Raw genomic sequence first — 23,008 nt, forward strand, 5'->3', positions numbered from 1 at the left:
GGAAGACCACTTGAGGCCAGGAATTTGAGGTTGCCGTTAGCACCACTGCACTTCAGCCTGGGTGACACAGCAAGACCCTGTCTCTTAAAGAAAAAAAATTAATAGCAACAACAAAACCCAGGTTCCTTACCATAGCAACAATGCTGTATGTTAAAAAGAAATAAAGTGTTTGAAGGTCATTTGAGGATTATTATGCCAAATAAGTTTTGGAAATCTTTTATTAAAGATCAAGTAATGCATTCTACTTTTAACCAGCTCTCTCTGTGCAGGGTTTTATTTCCAGAAAAAATAGAACAGAGTTCATGAATGTTGCAATGCACATCATCAACACTAAGAGTGTAAAATATTTTAAAACATGGTCAGCACCATTGGAATCATGCAACCACACTACATATGCTTGGAAACCATCTACTAAAAGCAAAGATTTGCTTTAAAGATTGGGAAGTGATTATAAAAGTTATATACATAGAAATTAAGAACCTATCCACCAAAACATAGGGTTTAAAATTGGAAATGAGGGAGAAAAAAATTGTGTGTGCTTTATAAGACAGCACATAATTAAAACTGAATTTTTACACATGTACAAGTATGTGTATGTTTTGTAGCACTAAGGCAATATATGGAAATTGTCTTTCAAATCTGTTAGAAAGATACAAAAATGAAAGAATCAGGGGGAAAATCTGCTTGAATAATACCTTTTGGGAAAGCAAAATGCCAAAACAGCAGACGATTACTGGTGATATTTGACCCTCATGACAAAATAAAAATTCAAGCAAAGAATATTCTCCAAAGGTGTTTCTTTAGAAGTGTATTTGCAAATGCCCTAAACAAGTTGCAGAATCTAGAAATGCCCTGAAGGAAGTGAGCGTACTTACACAGATTGCAGTGTGCCTGTAAGGAAGTGTAGCCTTCTCCACGCACTGTCCATTGGTGACATTCCAAACACACATCTCCCTAGCAGAGATAACTTTGTATTATTCTCTGTCATTTCCACTCAATTGGCTGGAATAATTTTTGTGCCACCAAGTTTTTCTTTAGTGCTGCACTTAAGTGCAGCCTGATCATTTATGTGGCTTTTTGTTACAGATTACTGGGCAAGAAAATGTTGTGGTCATTAGCAGGGATGACATACTGTATCTGTATCATTTTGTTTGGGTAATTACACCCTGCTGCCAGCCTGCAAACCTTACTTTAGAGACAACCCGGCCTACAACAAATTGTGGGGATACAGCTATCACAGCCTGTTAGTGACAGTACAACAATCTTTCAGTGGAAACTGTATCCTCTTGAAAATGCTTTATTTCACTGAACTTAAACTACATATTCTGCAAATCACAATGCATCAAGCGCTGCATCTTCTGAGGCCAATGTATCATTTTTGTAAAAACAAACAGTGCCACCAAGAGGCTACATTTGGTCTATCATTGATAACAGTTTATCTCTGCTTCTCCTGATTTGAAATCCTAAAATCATCCTTGCCACTTAATATTTAGAAAAATATTATTATTTTGAAAACTCTTAACTTCGTTTATGTATTACAAAGACATAGTTTTAAAATACAGTTACAAAGTACACCCAGCATAGGGTAGTTTATACGACTTCACAAAAATCAGAATGGCTGTTTCAGAATTGTTTGGTAATATTCTTCAGTCTTGAGAGTTTTAACACATAAGCAAAATTTTCCATGCAAGAAAAACAAAAGTTTTATAGGCCTTAAAGGAGATACTGCCATTATACTAAGAAAGAAAATATATAGACTAATAATGTCAACAACTGTATGCATTCGGTGATTTGCAGGCTTTTTTGTTTTTCTAACCAAACTTGGGAACTCAATCTTCTACATGAGTAGTTCTTAAAATGGGGCAATTTTGCTACCCCTTATCCCCCCTACATTCCAAGGACACTTGGTAATATTTGGAGATATTTTTGGTTGTTGGAACTAGGAACACACTAGTGGCATCTAGTGGGGAGAGGCAAGGGATGCTGCCAAATATCCTACAATGCATAGAACAGTACCCCACAACAAAGAATTATCTGTTCCTAAATGCCATTAGTACTGAGGTTGAGAAATGATATTCTAGAAATAGACACAAACTATTCATAGTATTTTCCCTCTGTTTATATCCAACCTCATTCCAAAAAGATTTGAGGTAACCTGAAAAGACATATAATTCTATAAAATAGGAGGAAAAAATCTCTCTGTGTGTTTCTGTGTGTATGTACTAAAAAATAAGATTGGGAGGAAGGTATATATTGAAATAATATATCTCAAAGGGAAACAAACTAATAATGCATCTATAAAATAAAGAAATATATTGCAAAGGTAAAGTAATTGAACCTTAAGCAGTCAAAATTATAAAATTTTAGCTCTTTAAGGGATTTGAGCTTATTAACAAGGTTTTTGACTCTAGCTATGCATCAACAACCACCTGATACTATTCCAAATATTATCTCCAGAGATTCTAACTCCATGACTCTGTGTTGGGATCCTGGCATGTGTGGTTTTGAAAAGCACCTGGTCAGCTGACTTGTTTCTAGCCCATTTCTAAACCAGTAGCTCTAAATTCTAGCTATACATTGGACTTATTTGAGAACTTTTAAAAAATACGGATGGCTGACCATGCAGATATCAAATCAGGCCAATTAATTCACATTTTCCAGGATTGGAACCTGAACACCAGTAAAAGTTCCTTTAAAAATATTAATGTATTTAAACCATCTTGGATCCCATTGCTTTCCCTATTTGTCTGCTTATCATTTTATTTTCTATATTAAATCTGAAAATAAAATGAAAATATATCACAAAGCAAAAATTTGCTCTTTGCCTATCAATTTTGTTTAATAAAAGAAAGCAAATTTGTGGTGTATGAAATGGAACACTGACATCTTACCTGGAACCGTATAAGTTACATATGTAAAAATAAGATATGAAATTGAACTATTAAAAAACATAATCTTTTCATTTTCTGAAGCTGTCACCTAAGTTTGTACATAGCTAAAATCACATTCTGTTATAAAAAAATTAAAGAATTTTTAAAACCTTAATAAATTTTAAGAATTTTAAAAACCTTAATAATTTAAAAAAGTTTTAAAAACCTTAAGATTTTTTAAAAATTTTAAAAATCTTAAGAATTTTTAAAAGCTTAAAAATTCTTAAATTTTTATTTCAATGAAAACAGCAGATGAAAGTGTCTACGACATATAACATTAGAAAATTGTTATATTCTCACTACAAATTCCTTGAAAAGGAGAATTTTTTGGTCATATTCAACTTTACATCCCCACCTCAGCACCTCAATAAACATTTATTCCATGGATAAATACATCAGCCACCATTCTTCCATACACTTTCTATCTTTTGGAAATATATTATTTTCTCTTGACCTCATTCTTATTTTTCATATTTGTGTGCTTATAACACTATCGTTTTGTTCAAACTTTAATGAAGTGTCTGGAAGGAGACGAGATAAACATGAATGCTTGCTTTGCCATCTTGCATTGGAAGTCTATTACATTTTTCAAACTCTTTTCCCTTGTCTTTTATTATACTTTCATTTTTTCTTTGGCATTCTCAGCCTCCTCTTCTTCCTCTGTCTGCTTCTTAAGTGCTGGTTTTCCCTAGATATTTGTCTTATACTTTCTTACATCCTTATATTTCACTCTCTTCCTGGGTAAGTTATCTACTCCCCTGGCTTCAGGTACTGTTATTATGCTATTGGAAGCCCAGACCGGTTTACCTCAGCTCTGTATTTCTATAGGCAACTAGCTTTTAGACATCTCCACCTGTGTGACTTTCAGGAGATCACACACTTTCATGTTCAAAATGAAGCATAGCATCTTCTCTCTTTGGTTCATTATCTCAATGAATGATATCGTTACTAATAAATTTCCCGTAACTCTTGACCCAACATTTTCTCTCACTCTCCCAAATGTGGGTACTTGCTACTTCAAATATGGGCTCTGGGCCAGCAGTATCCGCATTGTCTAGGAATGCTTTGGAAATGCAAGTTACTAGACCCTAGCCCAGACCTACTACATCCGTATTTTCGGTAGTGGGGCCCAGAAATCTCTAACTAAACAAACTCTGCAGGTGATTCTGGTGCATGCTCAGGATTGAGAAGCACTCACCTAGTGGCTTCCAGGTCCTGGTGCCCTACTTCTCTGGGCTCATCTCTTGCCAGTAACTAAACTTTTATTAATAAGTTATAAACCTTTCTATTGGGGCCAAGGCTTTTTGCCTTAAAATTTTATTAACTATATATATAAAAATAATATAGTCATACCAACCTTATTTTGATTAGTATACATATGATAATACGTAATTGGAATGACTATTTTATTCAGATTTATTCTACTAATTTATTTTGTGCTATTTGTCCCATTTTTTTAAAAAAATTGTTTTCTTTGAATTAAACATTTTTTTAATTAAAAGTTACATACTCTTTCTTTTATATTTCTTTTTTCTATTGTTTCTGTAGCTACTAAACAATACTTGAAATGTAAACATATAAATACAGCTTAAGGTCTAAAGTTAATCAACATCTTTACCCACCTCTAGAACACCAGAATGTGTGGGATCTTATTACTACATTATTATATGCTATTGTTGACCAGAATCACGCATGTGTGAATGGGTGTATATAAATATCATTATGTCTTATAAAGTTTCTGCAGCTTGGCTGGGTTTTGTTCAATATTCCTTCTTCCATCTCAAATCTTCCTTCTGAAATCATTGTTCTTCTTACTAAAGAATATCATTTAGAAATGTGTTATTATACTTATCGAGAGTCTGTTGGTATAGTGAGCACCTTTATTTTTTGTTTGTCTGAAGGTTTATTATTTTGCCCCAATTTTTCAAAAGTGTTTTTGTTGGATATACAATTCCAAGCTGACAGATATTTTCTGTCCACTTTTTGAAGGGATTTCACTGCTGTCATTACAGTTGGGAAGTCAGCTCTCTGCTTAATTAACACTCCTTGGTAAATAAACTGCTTTTTCTCACTGTCTACCTACAGGATCTTCTCTTTTTCTTTGGCATTCTGTTGTTTTAACATCAGATCTCCAATGGTTTATTTTCATTATCCTAGAATTTTCTGTGATTGCTGAATCTGAGGATGTATGCCTACAAATAAAATAATAATTTGAGAAAAATATTAAACACTGAGCCATAAAGAAACTCTGGGTCCCCTCTAGTCACTATAAAGGCAAAAATGCTAAGTCCATAGCCAATATCTGGGACTTCTCAAATCTAAATATGCATTGTTGTTTGGAAAATAATGGGGCAAGCCTAGTAGGAGTAATAATTTCCAGTGAATAAAGTTAAGACTTGCTAAAGAACACAGCAGCTGAAGCATAGGTACTACCTAAAAAGTATCTTATAGGTACAGCATAAGTTTTAGAAACCTCAAAAGCACAAAGTTCTAGAAAATTCAAATCAACTTGGTGAAGGAGGACAGCTAGGTAGACTGAAACTAGACTCCCAGGCTCTTTAACAATATTTACAGGGCTCATACAGCAGAATTGATCTTTCATCAGAAATATATCCATTAACCCCTAGTTTCTCTTTTGGAGTTAGATCACTATGGGCAAAGACCTGAAGCTGAAACTCAGTAACTTTTCAGACCTTTTTCTCAGTTGGCTATTATGTATTTCTCAATTTTTTCATGTAGCCCCAGAAAAAAATTCACCATCCCCAAAATTCTCTAGATTGGGAATAAATATCTCAGCATGTGTAGCAGACTTTGTGGCAGCCCTGGTGAATGAAAGCTACAAGCAAAGGTTAAAAAGGAATGTATTAGGACATTTCACTTTAGACTTATCCAAAGTTCAATCCCTCTAAATATTACAATTAATGATTTACTATAAGCTATGAAAATAGGTATCTCTTTGATACCTGTTCAACTAGCCAGCATATTAAGCTATTCTGTTTATACAAGCTGGACCTTGATTCCTCACTATTCTTTTGGTTTTCAGAATTCAGAAGCGTATAATTTCTCTTTGTATTAAAAACAAAAGAGAGGCTTATCTTGTTTCAACTAGAAACCCAATCCCTTATTCATAAATGCATATTGAATTGATACGACATTCCTGAGTATATTTTGGCAAATAACTCATCAGGAGCCTAGTTCATAGTATTTCTTCCATCAGTGGAGCTTTTTCCTACATGTAAGTCCTATTTCATGAGGGCAAGCTTTGCTCCCATGAAACTGCACCCAAATCACTGGCTATGTTCCTTTTCCATCTCTCTGCCACCATTCTACTGATAATTGAGTCCTCTCCTCTGTGAGATTTATTTATTTATTTATTTTTATTTTTTATTTTTATTTATTTATTTATTTATTTATTTATTTATTTTGAGACTGTCGCCTAGGCTGGAGTGCAGTGGCGCCATCTTAGCTCACTGCAACCTCTGCCTCCTGGGTTCAAGTAATTCTCCCTCCTCAGCCTCCCGAGTAGCTGGGATTACAGGCATGCACCACCATGCCCAGGCCAATTTTTCTATTTTTAATAGAGTCAGGGTTTCGTCACGTCGGCCAGGCTGGTCTCAAACTCCTGACCTCAGGTGATCCGCCTGACTCAGCCTCTGAAAGTGCTGGGATTACAGGCATAAGCCACCGTGCCCGGCCTGTTACTTTTATAGTAGCATCAGACAAGGGTACAACATGAAGACCGTAACTATTAAATTGTTTTGTAAAACTATGAAAGCTTGGATGGGATTGCTTAAGAGCTCAAAGTGTGTTACCACATGAGAAAAGACAAACACCTAGACTTTTTCATTGCTGATTCTACAATACTAGGCATTGGTCATTGACCCTCACCCAGTAAGAGTGCTACAAGTTCTGATACACATGTTGAGATGCTTAACTTGGTCCCAATCCAGCAACAAGAGTATTGAGTGAGGGTTCATAATACTGATTACATTCCTTGGGATCATCACACAAGTTATTCAAACTTTCTAGATCTAAATGTTCCTATATGTGAGAGGCACATGTTGATCACAAAGGTTTCCTTCAGCCCTAAAATTGTATTCCATTGTAGTTTTTAAAAAGGGAAGGAAATGGAGAAGGGGACAAAGTTTACATACCATACCTACCCATTTTCAGCAGCACTAACAATGTAGGGCTGTTTAGAGAAGTCCCTTGCTCTTGCCAAACATGTTACTGAAGCTGAATGACCAAACAGGAGTTCTTTCGCTGCAATCTGAAAATAATGAGAGTGAGCTTTTAAATAATTGTAAACTGTTTGAAGAATAAAAACACCACAATATAGTATTCATAACTCTGATCAGGAAATTCTGTTGTTTTTGTTGTATACAAGTTTCAAGAAAACTGATACATGTAATATCAACATCCACAGACTAATAAACTTCTAGGCAGAGGAATTGTGCTGTAGACAGGTTTTGTTTGTTTTGGTTTGGTGTCCATCATGAAACCTCCATGACTGCCAGCCTGTCTTACAACAGCTAGGTTGTGAATACAAATAAGTCTGTGTTGATGCTTCCACTGAACAAAATGTCCCCTCAATAACAGTAGCACATTAATGTTCAGAGTTCAGAATTCAAAATAACTTCACAAAATAATACAAGAGAAAATATTACCCTTTTTGAAACCACCATAACACCCTATATGGTGATAGGAATGTAAATTGGTACAGCTATTTTTAAAAACAGTATAGAGGTTCCTCAATAAAAATAAAAATAGAACTTACACATGGCTCAGGATTCCCACTTCTAGGTATATACCCAAAGGGAATGAAACCAGTATCTCAGAGAGGTATTTGTACCCCCATGTTCATTGTAGCATTATTCACAGCAGCCAAAATATGGAAACAATCTAAGTGTCCATTAACGGATGCAGAGATAAATAAAATGTGTCACATACAGTCTTCCCTCATTATCCATGGGGGACTGGTTCCAGGACACTGCTGCCCCACACCCCATGCCCCACCACATAAGTACCTAAATGCCAGGATGCTCAAGTCTGCAATATAAAAGTATTGGCATATAGCCTATGAACATCTTTCATATCCTTTAAATCAGCTCTAGATTACTTATAATACTTAATGCAATATAAATGCTATGTAAATTGCTTTTATACTATTTTTTTAGGGAATAATGACAAGGGAAAAAGTCAGTACATGTTTAGTACAGATGCAATCCTCTTTTCTTTTTCCAAGTTTTCAATCCACAGTTGGTTGAATCCATGGATGCAGAAGCCATGGACATGAAGGGCCGACTGTATACACAATGGAATAGTATACAGCCAAATAAATAAAAAAGAAAGAAATCCTGCCGTTTGTGACAACATGGATGGACATAGAGGATATTATGCTAAATAAAATAATCCAGACACAGAAAGACAAATACTATATGATCTCACTTCTATGCAGAACCTAAAAGGCCAAACTCACAGAAACAGAATTAGTGGTTGCCAATGGCTGGGGGTGAGGGAAGAATGAAGTAATGTTGCTCAAAGGGTACAAACACTGAATTACACATAAGTTTTGGGATCTAATGTACACATGGTGACTATAGTTAATACTATATGGTATACTTCAAATTTCCTGAGAGACTAGGTCTTAAGAGTTCTTGCCACACACACACAAAATGATTATGTGAGGTGATAGATGTGTTAATTAATTTGATTGTTGTATTAGTCCATTCTCACACTGCGATAAAGAACTACCTGAGACCAAGTAATTCATGAAGAAAAGAGGTTTAACTGACTCACAGTTCCACAGGCTTAACAGGAAGCATGACTGGGAGGCCTCAGGAAACTTACAATCACGGTGGAAGGTGAAGGAGAAGCAAGCACATCTTATCACGGCAGAGCAGGAGACAGAGAGTGACGGGGGATGTGCCACAAACTTTTAAACCATAGGATCTCGCGAGAACTCACTCACTATCAGAAGAACAGCATGAGAAAATCACCCCCATGATCCAATCACCTCCCACGGGGTCCCTCCCACAACATGTGGGGATTACAATTCAACAGGAGATTTGCGTGGGGACACAGAGCCAAAACATATCATTTGTGGTAATCATTTCACAATGTATTCATATATCAAATCATCACTCTGTACACCTTAAACCTATATAATTTTACTAGTTAATTACAGCTCGATAAAGTTAATATAAAAACGACTAAAATTCCATTAGTCATAGACTAAATATCAGACCAGTTACCATGGAGGAAATTTTAGGCATCAAATTTCACTTCTAAATTATCTATATTACCTAAAATTTCTAAAATTAAAACATCTTATTTATATAAAAAATAAGAAAAGATGAAGAAAATAAGAAAACAAGCCACAGATTGAGAGAAATATTTTCAAAAGTCATACCTGATAAAGGACTATTATCCAAAATACACAAAGAACTCTTAAAATTCAACAATAAGAAAGTTAAAAACCTGATTAAAATATAGTCAAAAGATCTGAGCAGACACCTTACCAAAGAAAACATACAGATGGCAAGTGAACATATAAAAAGATGCTCCATATCGTATGTCATAAGAGAAGTGCAAATTAAAAAACAATGAAAACCACAGCACACCTATTAAAATGGCCAAAATCCAGAACATTGGCAACATCAAATGCTGGCCGGGATGTGGAGCAACAGGAATTCTCACTCACTGCTAGTGAGCCTGCAAAATAGGACAGCCACTTTGGAAAAGAGTTCAGTAGTTTCATATAAAACTAAACATATTCTTACCATACAACACAGCAATCATGCTCATTGATATTTAACCCAAATAACTTGAAAACCTGTGTCCACACAAAGATCTGTACACAAATGTTTACAGTAGCTTTATCCATAATTGCCAAAATGTGATAGCAACCAAGATATCCTTCAAGTGGTGAACAGATAAATTATGGTACATATATACAATGAAATATTACTCAGCACTAAAAAGAAATCAGCTATCAAGCCATGAAAAGACACAGAAAAACCACTGATGTGTATTACCATATGAAAGAAGCCAATCTGTAAAGGTTTTATGATTCCAACTATACGACATTGTGGAAAAGGCAAAACTTAGCAGACAATAAAAACATTAGTGGTTGTCAGGGGTTTGTGGGGAGCAGGAGATAAATAGATGGGGCACAGAGAATTTTTAAGGCAGTGAAACTATTCTGTATGATGCTATAATAATGGATACACCAGCCTGGCTAACAGGATGAACCTCATATCTATTAAAAATATAAAAATTAGCCAGGAGTGGTAGTATGTGCCTTAATCCCAGCTACTTGGGAGGCTGAGGCAGTAGATTTGCTTGAACCTGGGAGGTGGAGGTTGCAGTGAGCCAAGATTGCACCACTGCACTACAGCCTGGGTGACAGAATGAGAGTTCATCTCAAGAAAAAAAAAAAGATACGTGTCATTATACATTTGTCAAATCCCATAAAACGTACAATACCAAGAGTGAACCAATGCTTGATGATATGTAAGTTAATTGGTTGTAATATATATATATATGTGTGTGTGTATATATATGTATGTGTGTGTATATATATATGTATGCGTGTGTATATATATGTATGTGTATATATATATATATATATATATACACACACTGCTCTAGTGTGGGATGTTAATGGTGAGGGAGACTGTGTGTACATGTGTGTTGGGAGGGGGGCGGGGCTGATCAGGTATTTCTGAAACTCCCTGTACCTTCCAGTCAGTTTTGCTTTAAACCTAAAACTGCTTTCAAAAATAGTCTATTGAAATACTTTTAAAAAATATCTTATTTATCTTCCTGCCTCAGAAATACTAAAATTAACCTTCCTACATTAAAAACAAAATTTTAACTAAATGATTCTTTAAAATATCGATGCTGGCCAAGCATGGTGGTTCATGTTTATAATCCCAGCACTTTGGCAGGCAGAGGCAAGAGGATCACTTGAATCCAGAAATTCAAGACCAGCCTGGGCAACGTAGTGAGACCTCATCTCTACAAATAATTTTAAAAAATTAGCTGGGCATGGTGGCGCACATCTGTGATCCCAGCTACTCAGGAGGCTAGGGTGGAAGAATCGCTTGAGCTCTAACAGACAAAGCTGCAGCAAGCTGAGCTCATGCCACTGCACTACAGCCTGGGTGACAGAGTGAGATCCCATCTCAAGAAAAAACTAACACCCAGTGCTTTCCTCCTACATGACAATTTTAAAAATATGACACTAAGGGCTAATTCCCCTACTATCTCATGTGTGAAAGAAGTAAATTCCTCATTATTTTGTAAAACAAGATGATGAAAATTAAATTACAAAACAGAAAACATGTAGGATCTCCTCAGATGGAGAAAGAGTTGTCAATAATAAACCAAACATCGCCCCGGCGCGGTCAGTGGTTCATGCCTGTAACCCCAGCACTTTGGGAGGCTGAGGCGGGTGGATCACTTGAGGTCAGATATTCGAGACAAGCCTAGCCAACATAGTGAAACCCCATGTCTATTAAAAATACAAAAATTAGCTGGGTGTAGTGGATCTCATCACTGCACTCCAGCCTGGGTGACAGAGTGAGACTCTGTCTAAAAAAAAGACCAAAAATTGAATTTGAATGGCTAGCAAATGTCTTGTGGGTAATAAAAATCTATTTTCCAAATGAATTAATATCTATTATGTTTTTTCTGAACTATACGAACATATGTAGATGGTAACTCAGCCATATTAATGAGGATAAATTATTTCATGACATAATTGTTCTCTGCCTTTGTATCATTTCTATCATAATCAGAAATATTTCCTTCTTAAAAGAGCTGTTGTCAGACTAACTTTTTAGTGCTACAAGAAGTGTTTTGTGGTTGATTAGAATCCTGCACAATTCAAGTTCGCTCTACCTTTTTCCTGAGAAGTCCAGAAGGCTCCATCTCAGAGAAAAACATACTATCTTTCCCTGTCATCACACTCAGGGGTGCATATCCCTGTGCATTTAATCCCTTTCCAGTCTATTAAAAGCCAAATTAAGCAATCAATGAGGGAACATCAAGGATACTCCCTCCTCCAGAGAAAATCTACCATGGACAAAATATCAGAACAGAACATCATGGTCTTTCATATGAAGTCCTCATTCTACTACTAAATCCCCACATATATTTGAATAAGCTGTGACAGTTCACTAAAATTTCCTCATTTACCATATTGTAGAACTGCTGTGAAGAATAACAAAATTCAAAAATTCTACAATCACACTTAGTCATTGTCATGATGAAATCCGCAAGACCTTTCCTGTTGTCCATTAGCTCTACTTTTATGAAGCATTGGTTCCTCCTGACCACCACCATCACCTCCAGGTACTTCCAACAGCACAATGGGAGACTGAAAAGAACACACAACTTGATGAATGTATTAGTCTGTTTTCACACTGCTGATAAAGACATAACTGAGACCGGGCAATTTATAAAAGAAAGAAGTTTAATGGACTTACAGTTCCACATGGCTGGGCAGGCCTCCCAATCATGGTGGAAGGCAAGGAGGAGCAAGTCACATCTTACCTGGATGGCAGCAGGCAAAGAGAGATATTGGGCAGGGAAACTCTCCTTTTTAAAACGATCAGATCTTGTGAGACTAACTCACTTTCACGAGAATAGCATGGGAAAGACCAGGCTTATGATTCAATTATGTACCCTTGGGTTTTTTCCACAACATGTGGGAATTGTGGGAGATACAATTCAAGATGAAACATGGATGGGGACAGAGCCAAACCACATCAATGAACATCTACCGTATTCCAGACAAAAACACAATCACAGAGTAGTGTTTAAATCCCCATTTCACAGGTGAGGAAATTGAAGCTCAAAGAATATAAGTCATTTGCCCAGTATCACAGAGTTGGTAAATATCAGGGCTGGCACTTGACTAAGATCTCCATTCTTTGTCTCCACACATTGCTCTTCTTCATTTTATTGTGTTTCCTTCTGAGTATTAGACAGGCAGAAGAGCAGAACATAGCAATACTAAGGGAATCTATCTGACAGGATATTCACCACACCTTTCTCTATGCTTTTAAGAAAACAAGCAATCAATGCCAGAAAACCCAAGTAAAGAATTTGCTGCCACAGGATTTGGAGAAGCTCCTCACTGGTAGACTTCACAAAATCCTGGGGAAACTAGAGGGCTATGGGAGTCAGACTTTGAACTCAAAGGCAGCATGTATAATCTAGGCATGCAGTGAGAAGCCCAAGACAGGGAGACACTTATTCTCTAGCTCCCCTGTGCCCTGCCATCCCACTGCACATGGTCAAGGAAAGACTGAGGCACATCTTCAAACCCCTATTGAATACTTGGGCACTCTGAGACGTGCAGAACTTACACCACCTTTTTTCCTTCCCTATTCCTATTCTCCAATCCCCTTTATCCCTTATGCAAATGAATAATACCATCATTCTACCAGTCCCACCCAGCTCCCAAACCCCAAATCTGGGAAAGATCCTTGGCTGTTCCTGCTCCCTTACCCTACATCCAATCAGTTTCTCAGTTCTGTCCATTCTCTCTTCTTAATGTCTTTTCAGTTTTCATCTCCTCTTCATCCTCACTGCCATTCATTTGGTTTATCCTCAAAACCTTTCTTGAGTAAATTACAGTAGAAGTCTGCTAGCCATAGTCCCTGTCCCTGATGTCAGCTCCCCCTTTCTCCAACATGCCCTCCACATTGCTAGCAAGTGATCTTCTAAAACCCAAATACAATTGAATAGTATTATGTCATCTTCTCACATAAAATATCCTCTAAAGCCCTTAAAATCACCATTGCTTTTAATTATCATGTGCTATTAGCTCTATCTAGTGAAAAAAAAAACAAAGCAAAACTTATAAACCCCTCAGCCTGTGGGATTCCATGCTGGACCCATCCTGTCCTTTCCAGATGAGCCTGTCACCTCTAATTCACCATGTATGCTCCAGGTCTACTCAACTACTTTTACCAGTTCCCTTAAGGCAAAACGCTCATGTCTTTCACACACACTTGTCATTCCCTGTGTCTACAAACTCACCTTCAATTCCTGTGCATTCTTTAGAACTCAGCTCAAGCATCACTCTCAGAAAGGCTTTCCATTCAAAAACATAACAGGATACCACTTAACACCCATTAGAATGGCTATTTCAAAAAAAAAAAAAAAGTAACTAGCACTGGTGAGGATACAGGGAAATTGGTTGCCCTGTGTACTGCAGGTGGGAATGCAAAGTGTGCAGCCACCATAGGAGTGCCTCAAAAAATTTACAATAGAATTAACACTCCATAAATATGTACAAAATTATGTGTCAATTAAAAATAATTTCAAAAATAGAATTACTACATGAACCAGCAATTCCACTTCTCAGTATGTACCCAAAAGAGTTGAAAGCAAGGATACAAACAGTTATGTGTGCACCCATGTGTATAGCAGCATCATTCACAATAGCCAAAAGGTGGAAGCAACCCATGTATGTATCCATAGATGAACAGATAAACAAAATGTGGTATATATATACAGTGGAATATTATTCAAACTTAAGAAGAAAGGAAATACTGTCATATGCTCCAGCATGAATGAACCTTGAAGACATTATACTAAATAAAATAAGCCAATCACAGACAAATACTGTATGATTCCACTTACAGGAGATATGTAGAATAGTCAAATTCATAGAGATGGAAAGTATCTCAGTGCCTTACAAATTCCTATTTACAAGTCTGTCTCCCGTACTGGACTCCGAGAAACCTGGAGGAGGGATCTGTGCCTAGAACAAAAAGTACCTGTGTAGTTTGCCTAATGAAAGCGTAAATAAGTGTCCCTGGTTTGTTTTTCCATTCTGCATGGTGGCAAGCGAGTGTTTAAGACCACAGAACCTGATGTATTCTCTTACCTACATACTTTTGGAGGGGGAAAGAACTTTCCAAACTTAGTATGAAGAGAAAATAAATGGCTCCCTGTTCACTTTACAACTTCCCATGCCCGACTTCCTTCTCTTCTTCCTACCATCCTCTCCCTGAGATGCTGCCCTACAGTGACTCAGTCACCCATGTAGTTACATCCTTTTTTACAGTCTCTTCTGTCCTCAAGGACTCCTTTTTTTCTACCCCTACCCAAATTATTCCTTTATATACACATTTTTTAAACAAAAATAAAATTAAACCACTAAGTATTAACCCATTAATCTACTCACTTGACCACTTTATGGATAACAAGAGGATTTGTTGAGAACTGAAAAGTGCCCTTGATTTTTTTCAGTCTGGAGTTTTCCCTACTAATAGTTGATTAGTTGCAATGTGGGGGGCAAGATTCATGGGAAAATAAGAGATGCTATTTATTCAGTCTGGCTCTATGGTTAGCCGTAGAAAATGTTCGGGAAAATCTTTACATGGAGTATCTCACATTCATACGAATCAATAACTTCTTTGTGTAATTAACTTTTGCACAATGTCCTCACAGTGAATTTGAAAAACACAAAGCTGATCCCGTCCCCAACTTAAATCTCCTCTATAGTTCTCGAGAATTCAATATAAATTCCTTCACTTGTCATCTCAACTTCTCCAGGCCTAGGCCCCTGTCTTCCCCTCTGGCCTTACCTCTCTTTGATCCTTTTTCACACCTAGGTTAAGGCAACAAACAGCTCCTCCCTTTCCTCCAAGCACAGGCAGTCTCCTTAATGTAGAATAACTTTGCTTCTTCCACTCTCACCAATCTAATTCCTATTCCCAGCCCATATCTCTATCCCTGGATTTCTCTGTATCAGCACTCTGAGCATTTGGAATGGAAAAATTATTTATTGTGAGGAGCTGTCATGTGCACTATATGACCTTTGTAGTATCTCTGGCTCCACCCACTACATGCCACCTTGTCCTTCAATTGTGACAACCAAAATGTCTGTAGATAGTAACAGATGTCTCTTGGGAGGAAAATTGCTCCCTGTAAGAACCACTACTCTGAATCCAAGCAGAAGACTTGCTCCTAAGAGACGCACGGCATAACTTCTCCACTGAATATGGAGTGCAGACCATTCCCTGCTTAGAGTGCCTTATATCATAACTGTGCCACAGTAGCCAGTTTTTTTCTGTACTGCACTGTAACCTCCTGGGCAGCCAGCACCAGGTCTTATCATTCACATTTGAATTTACAAATGAGTACCCACCATACCACACAACTTATAGCAAGCACTCAACAAATGTATGCTAAACAAAAGTTGAATAAATATTAGCAATGCCTTTATAAATATGAAGATGCTATAATTCCAGATTTCTTAAGCTTATAGTGACCTACATATTATTACACAACTATTCTAGCCAGAAAATAATACACTTAAACATTAAAAATAAGTAAGATATTTTAGTCACTTAGAAGTCTGAGTTTAAACTATAATAGAAAATTAATGTTTTAATTTTCAAAGGGAGCCACTATTTTTAAAGCACAACTGTTGCAATAATACCCATCCTTCCTTCAAGAACGTTCATTAACATTGAGCTGAGCTGGTCTGCAATGCAGTTCTTGGCAGTCCTGTAGTAGAACTGTTCAGTGATGGGAGATGTTAATTAATTACACTATAAAATAGAATTACAATTAATTGTTAATTTAGGTTTTAAAGTGACAAACTTTAAAGGCTAAAAATAGTCTTTGATCTTTAAAAGGCTTCTTAATGAGGGCAGTATACTTTAACTACATCATTAGTTTAACTGTTCAAATTGGGTCTAGAGACTGCTAGAGTTAAGCAAATATCTATTCCGATATGTTAAATGTTTATGACTTGAGACAGGGACAATTAATTGCTAATCAATGGGCCAAATCCTAGGTGAGGTCAGGTTCTGAAATAGAAGGACGACAATAGTAAATTGGATTTAGAGCATTTTGATGTGATCTGTAAAAATCACAGGCAGGCAGAGACTAAAAGAATAGCAAGAAGGCCAAATGAGCAGAAACACCCACATAATTAAGATATTACTCATTTAGTTAATCGTGGCTTTCAAGGGTGCCCTTTGTTTAGATTAATGAGCCATAATTTTTAAAATTATACTTACATGCCTGTAGTTCAGTTACTTAAACATATAATTCAGGATATAAAATAGTAAAACTCAGCATAGCTTAAAGGATGATAACACTTAGCTGTAGCTAAGATTAGCAATATTCATAATATAATTTTGAAATATGATCTTGATCAATCACATAATACTTTATTTTCTCAAAATTCAGAAGTAAAATCAATTTATTACTTTAATAAACATCTTTTTAACAATCATGCAAACCGTCCACTGTCATTGCAGATAGAAAATGCAAGTTGTCCGTATTTTGTGAGTGGTGTCTGTTTCAATATCAGTAGCTTTCACTAACCTTTAGTTCATGTGAGAGATTCCAGAGACAGAGCTGACCCTCTTGACTTCCAGTCACAATCGTTCGCTGGTCATCAGTGATCATGATGGCAGTGATGCTGTGGGGAGGGGCCTTCTGTCCCCAGAGTGCGACTGCCTGCAGGGAAGTCCTCATTTTGGGCGAATCCTGACATACAAAGAAGGGAAGAAGCATACATGGTCATCTTTTTGAAATTTGAGGAAACTGATAATATTACAAGTGGATTTCTGATGACCAAACTTCAATGATGTGTTCTCCCAGGGCTATGGAAAAGGGTGTTTCCCCATCAATTAGAAGAGAAAGTAGTCATCAGAAACTGAAATTACCATGCACACTGCTAATTCATCAAACAAGAATGACTTATCTTCGAATTCCTTATTATTGATGAAGAGAAAGAAAGGAATAGTCTATTCACTTCACACCCAGCTCTTCCTGGGGCTACATCCAACTTGCTGCAAAGTCCTGCGGGGCCTCTCAAGAAGCATGGAGCTGTCTACATGGTATAATTTGAAGCCAGCTTTGCAGACTCTCTCTCCCTAGAAATGTTACCTCATCTAGGTAATAAATACCTGAAATTGGTGAATTTGCTATTAAAAAAATAAGTCTTTTCCATAAAAACAGTGTTTCCTAGTCTTCAAGATTCATGTATGACTGTCATGATTTCTGCCATATTCTATTTTTAATAATAATTTTTATTTTACCTATTTTTATGTTTGGTAACTTCCTAAACAATAATCTTTATGAAATTACTACATTCATATGTTAGTTACAAGGGTTAAAATGAATACATAAGTATCAAAAAATGTTATCTATGACCACCCAAAGTATCACTCAGTGATGTGTGCATTATATTTTGTGAAACACTGAGTTAAATATTCTCCCCAAATTGTCATTCCTTCCTGAAACACAAACAATTTTGGGAGACAATTTAGCATTATATATTTAATCCCATTAAAAATGTCCAAAAGAGAGGAGAAAGGGGCCAAGCCTACTTCCCACATTGCTTTGAGAAAGTCAAGAAAATGAAAACCTTCTGTCCTGCAGGATTTCTGTTGCTAAACCACCAAAAGGGTAAATACCAATATAAATTTTTAAAACTTATGATACATGTTATTTCTAATGTTCAATCATATGTCTACACACACACACAAATATATACATAAACATGGGTGTGCACTGACACTATGAACACAAATTTTCCTTGTAGTTCCATTGTCTGGAATTCAGTATCTAGTTCCCCATTTTCACTTCTTAGGTCAATATGTTAGTCTATCTAGTCTATAATACACTTGCATTATTCTAACTGCCATGTCCAAACACCATGAAGCCAAAGTTTCTACAGGAAATGTTCTGAGCACTGCAATTCTGAATACCAGGATTATACATATTATTCATACTACAAAGCTACCCAGAGAGTTCTGATTTCAATAATACTGTAACCAGAACACGGACCTTCTTCTGCTTCAAACACAGAGAAAAATGCATTATACCTATTTTTAAGTTGTTGCTTCCTGACCAAGCTTATCAATAAGTCTGGAAGATCCCAAGCAGTGAAAAACTAAGAGAAACCAGAAAAGCAGTACAATAAGTATTGGAACTAAATTAGTATGTGGCTTTTTGGCTAGGAGTTTGCATATTAATCCCTATGTAAGGATAGGAAGCAAAACTCTCAGAAGTGGCCTTGCTCAATGAAAGAGGAACAGAAAAACTACCCCAGGAAGATAAGAAAGAGTATTTCCAAATCTCCCAAGAAAAATCTGTCAAGCCTGAAGTACAAATGGGTTGGGACTAAAAAAAAAAAAAATAATATTATATATAATTCCGGAATGAATTTCTTCACATGGGGATTCTGGAATTATGTATAATACTTTTATAATAATTATATATAAAAAATTGTTTCCAGGTCAATGATACTATTGGGAGGCTTGTCAGAAACACTACAGACCTATTTGAATATCTAAATTTTTTTAAAAGACCATGACAAGTGTTAATGGCTAGGCGCAGTGTCTCAGGCCTGTAATCACAGCACTTTGGGAGGCCGAGGTAGGTGGAGCACTTGAACCCAGCAGTTCGGGACCAGCCTGACCAACATGGTGAAACTCCCTCTCTACTAAAAATACAAAAATTAGCCAGGGATGGTGGCACACACTGGTAATCCTACCTCGGGAGGCTGAGGTGGGGAAATCACTTGAACCCAGGAGGTGGAGGTTGCAGTGAGCTGAGATTGTGCCACTGCACTCCAGCCTGGGCTACAGAGCAAGACAGGGGGAAAAAAAAAGACCATGACAAGTATTAAGAAGAAGGTACAGCAACTGGAACTCATACACTGATGGGGGGGAATGTACAATGGAAAACAGTTTGGCAGAAAGAGGTCAGTGATTGCTCAGGTAAAGAAAGAACAGAGAACAGTGACATTACAATGGGGAGTAAGAAAACTTTTGAAGGTGGTAGATAAGTTCATTATTTTAATTATGGTAATGGTTTCATGAGGGTATACATATGTCAAAACTTAATCAAATTTATACTTTAAATGCATTTATGTATACACACAAATATTATGTGTCAATTATACTTCAATAAAGTTGTTTAATGTTTTACTTAAGTCATTCTGAAAGACACTCTCACTATCAAGAGTGAATGGGATTTCTGTAAAACAATTAGCCCCAGTAGCAAATAATCTTACAATAAAAAATTATAAAACATTCAAGATAAACCATTAGCAAACAGAAAGATTAGTACCCCAGGAACTAATAATAAGTGAACAATCTAAAACATATTTCAAAAGAAGAACAAATATAATAAATTATTATAAATCAATAAATAGACAAAAGATGAAATTAAAAACCCAAAGAAAAAACCTAAAAAAGGTAGACTTTTAAAAGAAACAAATATTACTTCTAGAAATAAAACATAATTGTTAAAATATAACAAATCTCAAAAGGACAAATCAGAATAGACCCAAGTGAAGGGAGAATAATTAACTTAAATACAATTTTCAGGAAATTTCCCAGAATACAGCAAGAAGTCATTAAAAAAAAATGAAAATGTTGAGTAAAAAGAATTCAGAGACATTAAGATAAATCAGAGATGTTAAGAGATATAGATGCTAAGTGAAAAGACCCAATATTTATCTAATATAAGCTCCAAAAATGATAGAACCCTTTCCCTTCTTTGCCAATTCAGTCCTAAAGCCATGGAGTATTAATAGAACAGAGCAAGAGTGGAGTGTGGGAGTTCAAATAGTATGAGGAGGGCATCAGGATAGGAAGACAGTGGAGTAGAGCCCAGGGATGGTGAGTGAGGTGTCCAAATGTGGGGGCAGCTGCATGTGAGGTGCAGCCGCATGTAAGTTGCAGCCTCCAAGCAGGGTGAAGAGGAGTAATGTATACAGGGCTGTCTGGCACTGGGTATTGGAGCAGGAACAAGTGAGAAAGGAGCTCACATAATGAGGTTCCTCAACAAGGAGTGTCATGAGCCTAACAGGGGTGAGGACAGTGAAGGAAGTGGCCCTGCTGTGAGGGGCCAGAGCTTGGGCAGGGTGAGGAGGACATCAATTTACAAGGATGGTCTGGCACAAAGTGTTGAAGCCCAAGGAGGATAGGAAGGCAGGCACACTGAGGGGTGTTGAGCATCCTGAGAGCAGTGGTAGGATGAGAAAAGTTGCTGCCTGAAAATGTAATCAGATGTAGTAAAGGAATACAGGGATAAGCAGGATATTCACATATTAGGCAGTGGACAGGTCCACAAGAAGTGTTAAAGCCAGAAAATGATCAGGAGGGCATCCACACAGAGGACAGCGTAGCACGTTTACAGGAAATTGGTTACGTAACAGACTGATGGCAAATAATTAGTATATTGCTTATTTATAACAGGAATCAGATTTCTTACCGTTAGAAAAAAAGAGTTAGAAATATGGAAAGGAAAAAACTTGAATGATCCCTGTGATACTAGAGTCGAATTAGAGGAACTGGTGTAAAACAAAGGTAGATGTAAAACACACACACACACACACACACACACACACACACACACACACAGACTTGCCATCTCTGTTAGCTGGAGTCTTGGGAGAAGCAACACTCCAATAGCAATGAGCTTACATAGCATCTCTAAATACTACTCTATACTAAAAAGGAATCCGGTTTTATTGGGAAACTGGTTGATTCCAGGCCTGGAGCAGGGAAACACAAGATGCTACTGGACTAAATTGCTGTTAAAACAAGGAAGTGCTCAAATAGTGAGGATATATCAAAGGAACACAGAAGTCTGCTTGAAGGACCTCCCACAGGCCAAACCATGGACAATTTGAGCATCGGAATAAATAATGTTAGCAACAGAATGAATAAATGGATTAAACTTGTTAGTTAAAAGACAAAAATTATCAATTAGAATATATCCTACTATATCTTACTTACAAAAGATTCCTAAAATATTAACGTAGAAAGGTTGAAAATAAAGAGGTGAATAATAATGTACCAGGCAAATAGTAATAAAAGAAAACGGATGTAATACTGGACAAAATGCGCTTTAAAGCAAAACCACTGTTGGGGGAGGGGGGTGGTCACTATATAATGATTAAATAAGTCATTCACCAGAAAAGGATAATAGTCTCTAGATACTCAACAGCAGAGTCTCAAAATACATAAAACACAATATAGCATAATTACTAAGAAAAGTTGGTAAATTAACTATGACACAGAGAGATTTTACATGTTTCAATTAGTAATAAATAGATCAAGCAGACAACAAAAATTTAAGGATATTAAATACTTGAACCACATAATTTGTATTAGTAACACCACAAAAATATATAGATGCCTGCACCTAGGAATTAAATAAAAATACATTTCAATGAGACCATGCATACAACATTTATAAAACTCTGACCCTGCTGGACCACAAAACAGGTCCCAAAACATCTAAAAGGATTAATACCATTTAGGAAACATTATCTGACCGCAATCAATAAAAATCTGAAATTGCCTCTTTCCCCACTCCCGTAACATATGCATAACATAAAAGTTTAAAATATTCCCTGTCTGAATGTTTGGAAACTAAAAAAAGTTCTAAATGATCCCTGGGCTACCAAGAAAACATAATATAAATTCGATGTAGTTAAGACTCAAAAGTATGAAAACGTTGTATAATAAAACTTGCCAAATGTAGGTTTTGTATTAAAAAAATTACAGCCTTAAACACATAAATACATTAGTAAGAAAAAAGCAAATTAATAAGTAAATAACAGCCAAATTAAAATCTTATATAAAAGAAGAGCAGGGTAAATACAAAGAATGCAAAAGGAAACAATGCAGACAAAACCATATATATTATAAAAACAACAACATAAAAGAAATAATCTACAAATGAAACCCAGGTTTTGAAAAGAGAAATAACATGAGGAAATCTATGGCAAGTTTGATAAGGAAGGCCCTAAAAACATCAAAATTAATATACAGAGAAAATGAGTAAACTCAGATATCTTAAATGAGAATATTATTAACTTAATGTTAAAAATTTGGAAAGGTAAGTGAAATAATTTTTAGAGAAAATATAGATCACAAGGCTTTTTTTTGTTTTTTTTTTTTTTTTTTGAGATGGAGTCTCGTTCTTGTCGCCCAGGCTGAAGTGCAATGGCATGATCTCGGCTCACTGCAACCTCCACTCCCGGGTTCAAGCGATTCTCCTGCCCCTGCCCC

General features: G+C 36.4%; 1 protein-coding gene across 2 annotated transcripts in view; it reads right to left on the reverse strand.

Moving 5' to 3' along the window:
* Window positions 1-23,008, reverse strand: part of WDR72 (WD repeat domain 72) — a 244,812-nt gene that overhangs the window by 200,831 nt on the left and 20,973 nt on the right. For both annotated transcript variants that reach the window (XM_055363066.2, XM_055363068.2), the window contains exons 2-4: window positions 17,295-17,459; window positions 7,094-7,200; window positions 876-954 (exon numbers count right to left, since the gene is read on the reverse strand). In XM_055363066.2, the coding sequence (XP_055219041.2) occupies window positions 876-954; window positions 7,094-7,200; window positions 17,295-17,447 (339 nt within the window). In that variant the 5' untranslated portion in view covers window positions 17,448-17,459. The remainder of the gene's footprint in view (window positions 1-875; window positions 955-7,093; window positions 7,201-17,294; window positions 17,460-23,008) is intronic.

The sequence above is a fragment of the Gorilla gorilla genome, chromosome 16 (genome assembly GCF_029281585.2).
Source record: "Gorilla gorilla gorilla isolate KB3781 chromosome 16, NHGRI_mGorGor1-v2.1_pri, whole genome shotgun sequence".
Classification (NCBI taxonomy): domain Eukaryota; kingdom Metazoa; phylum Chordata; class Mammalia; order Primates; family Hominidae; genus Gorilla; species Gorilla gorilla.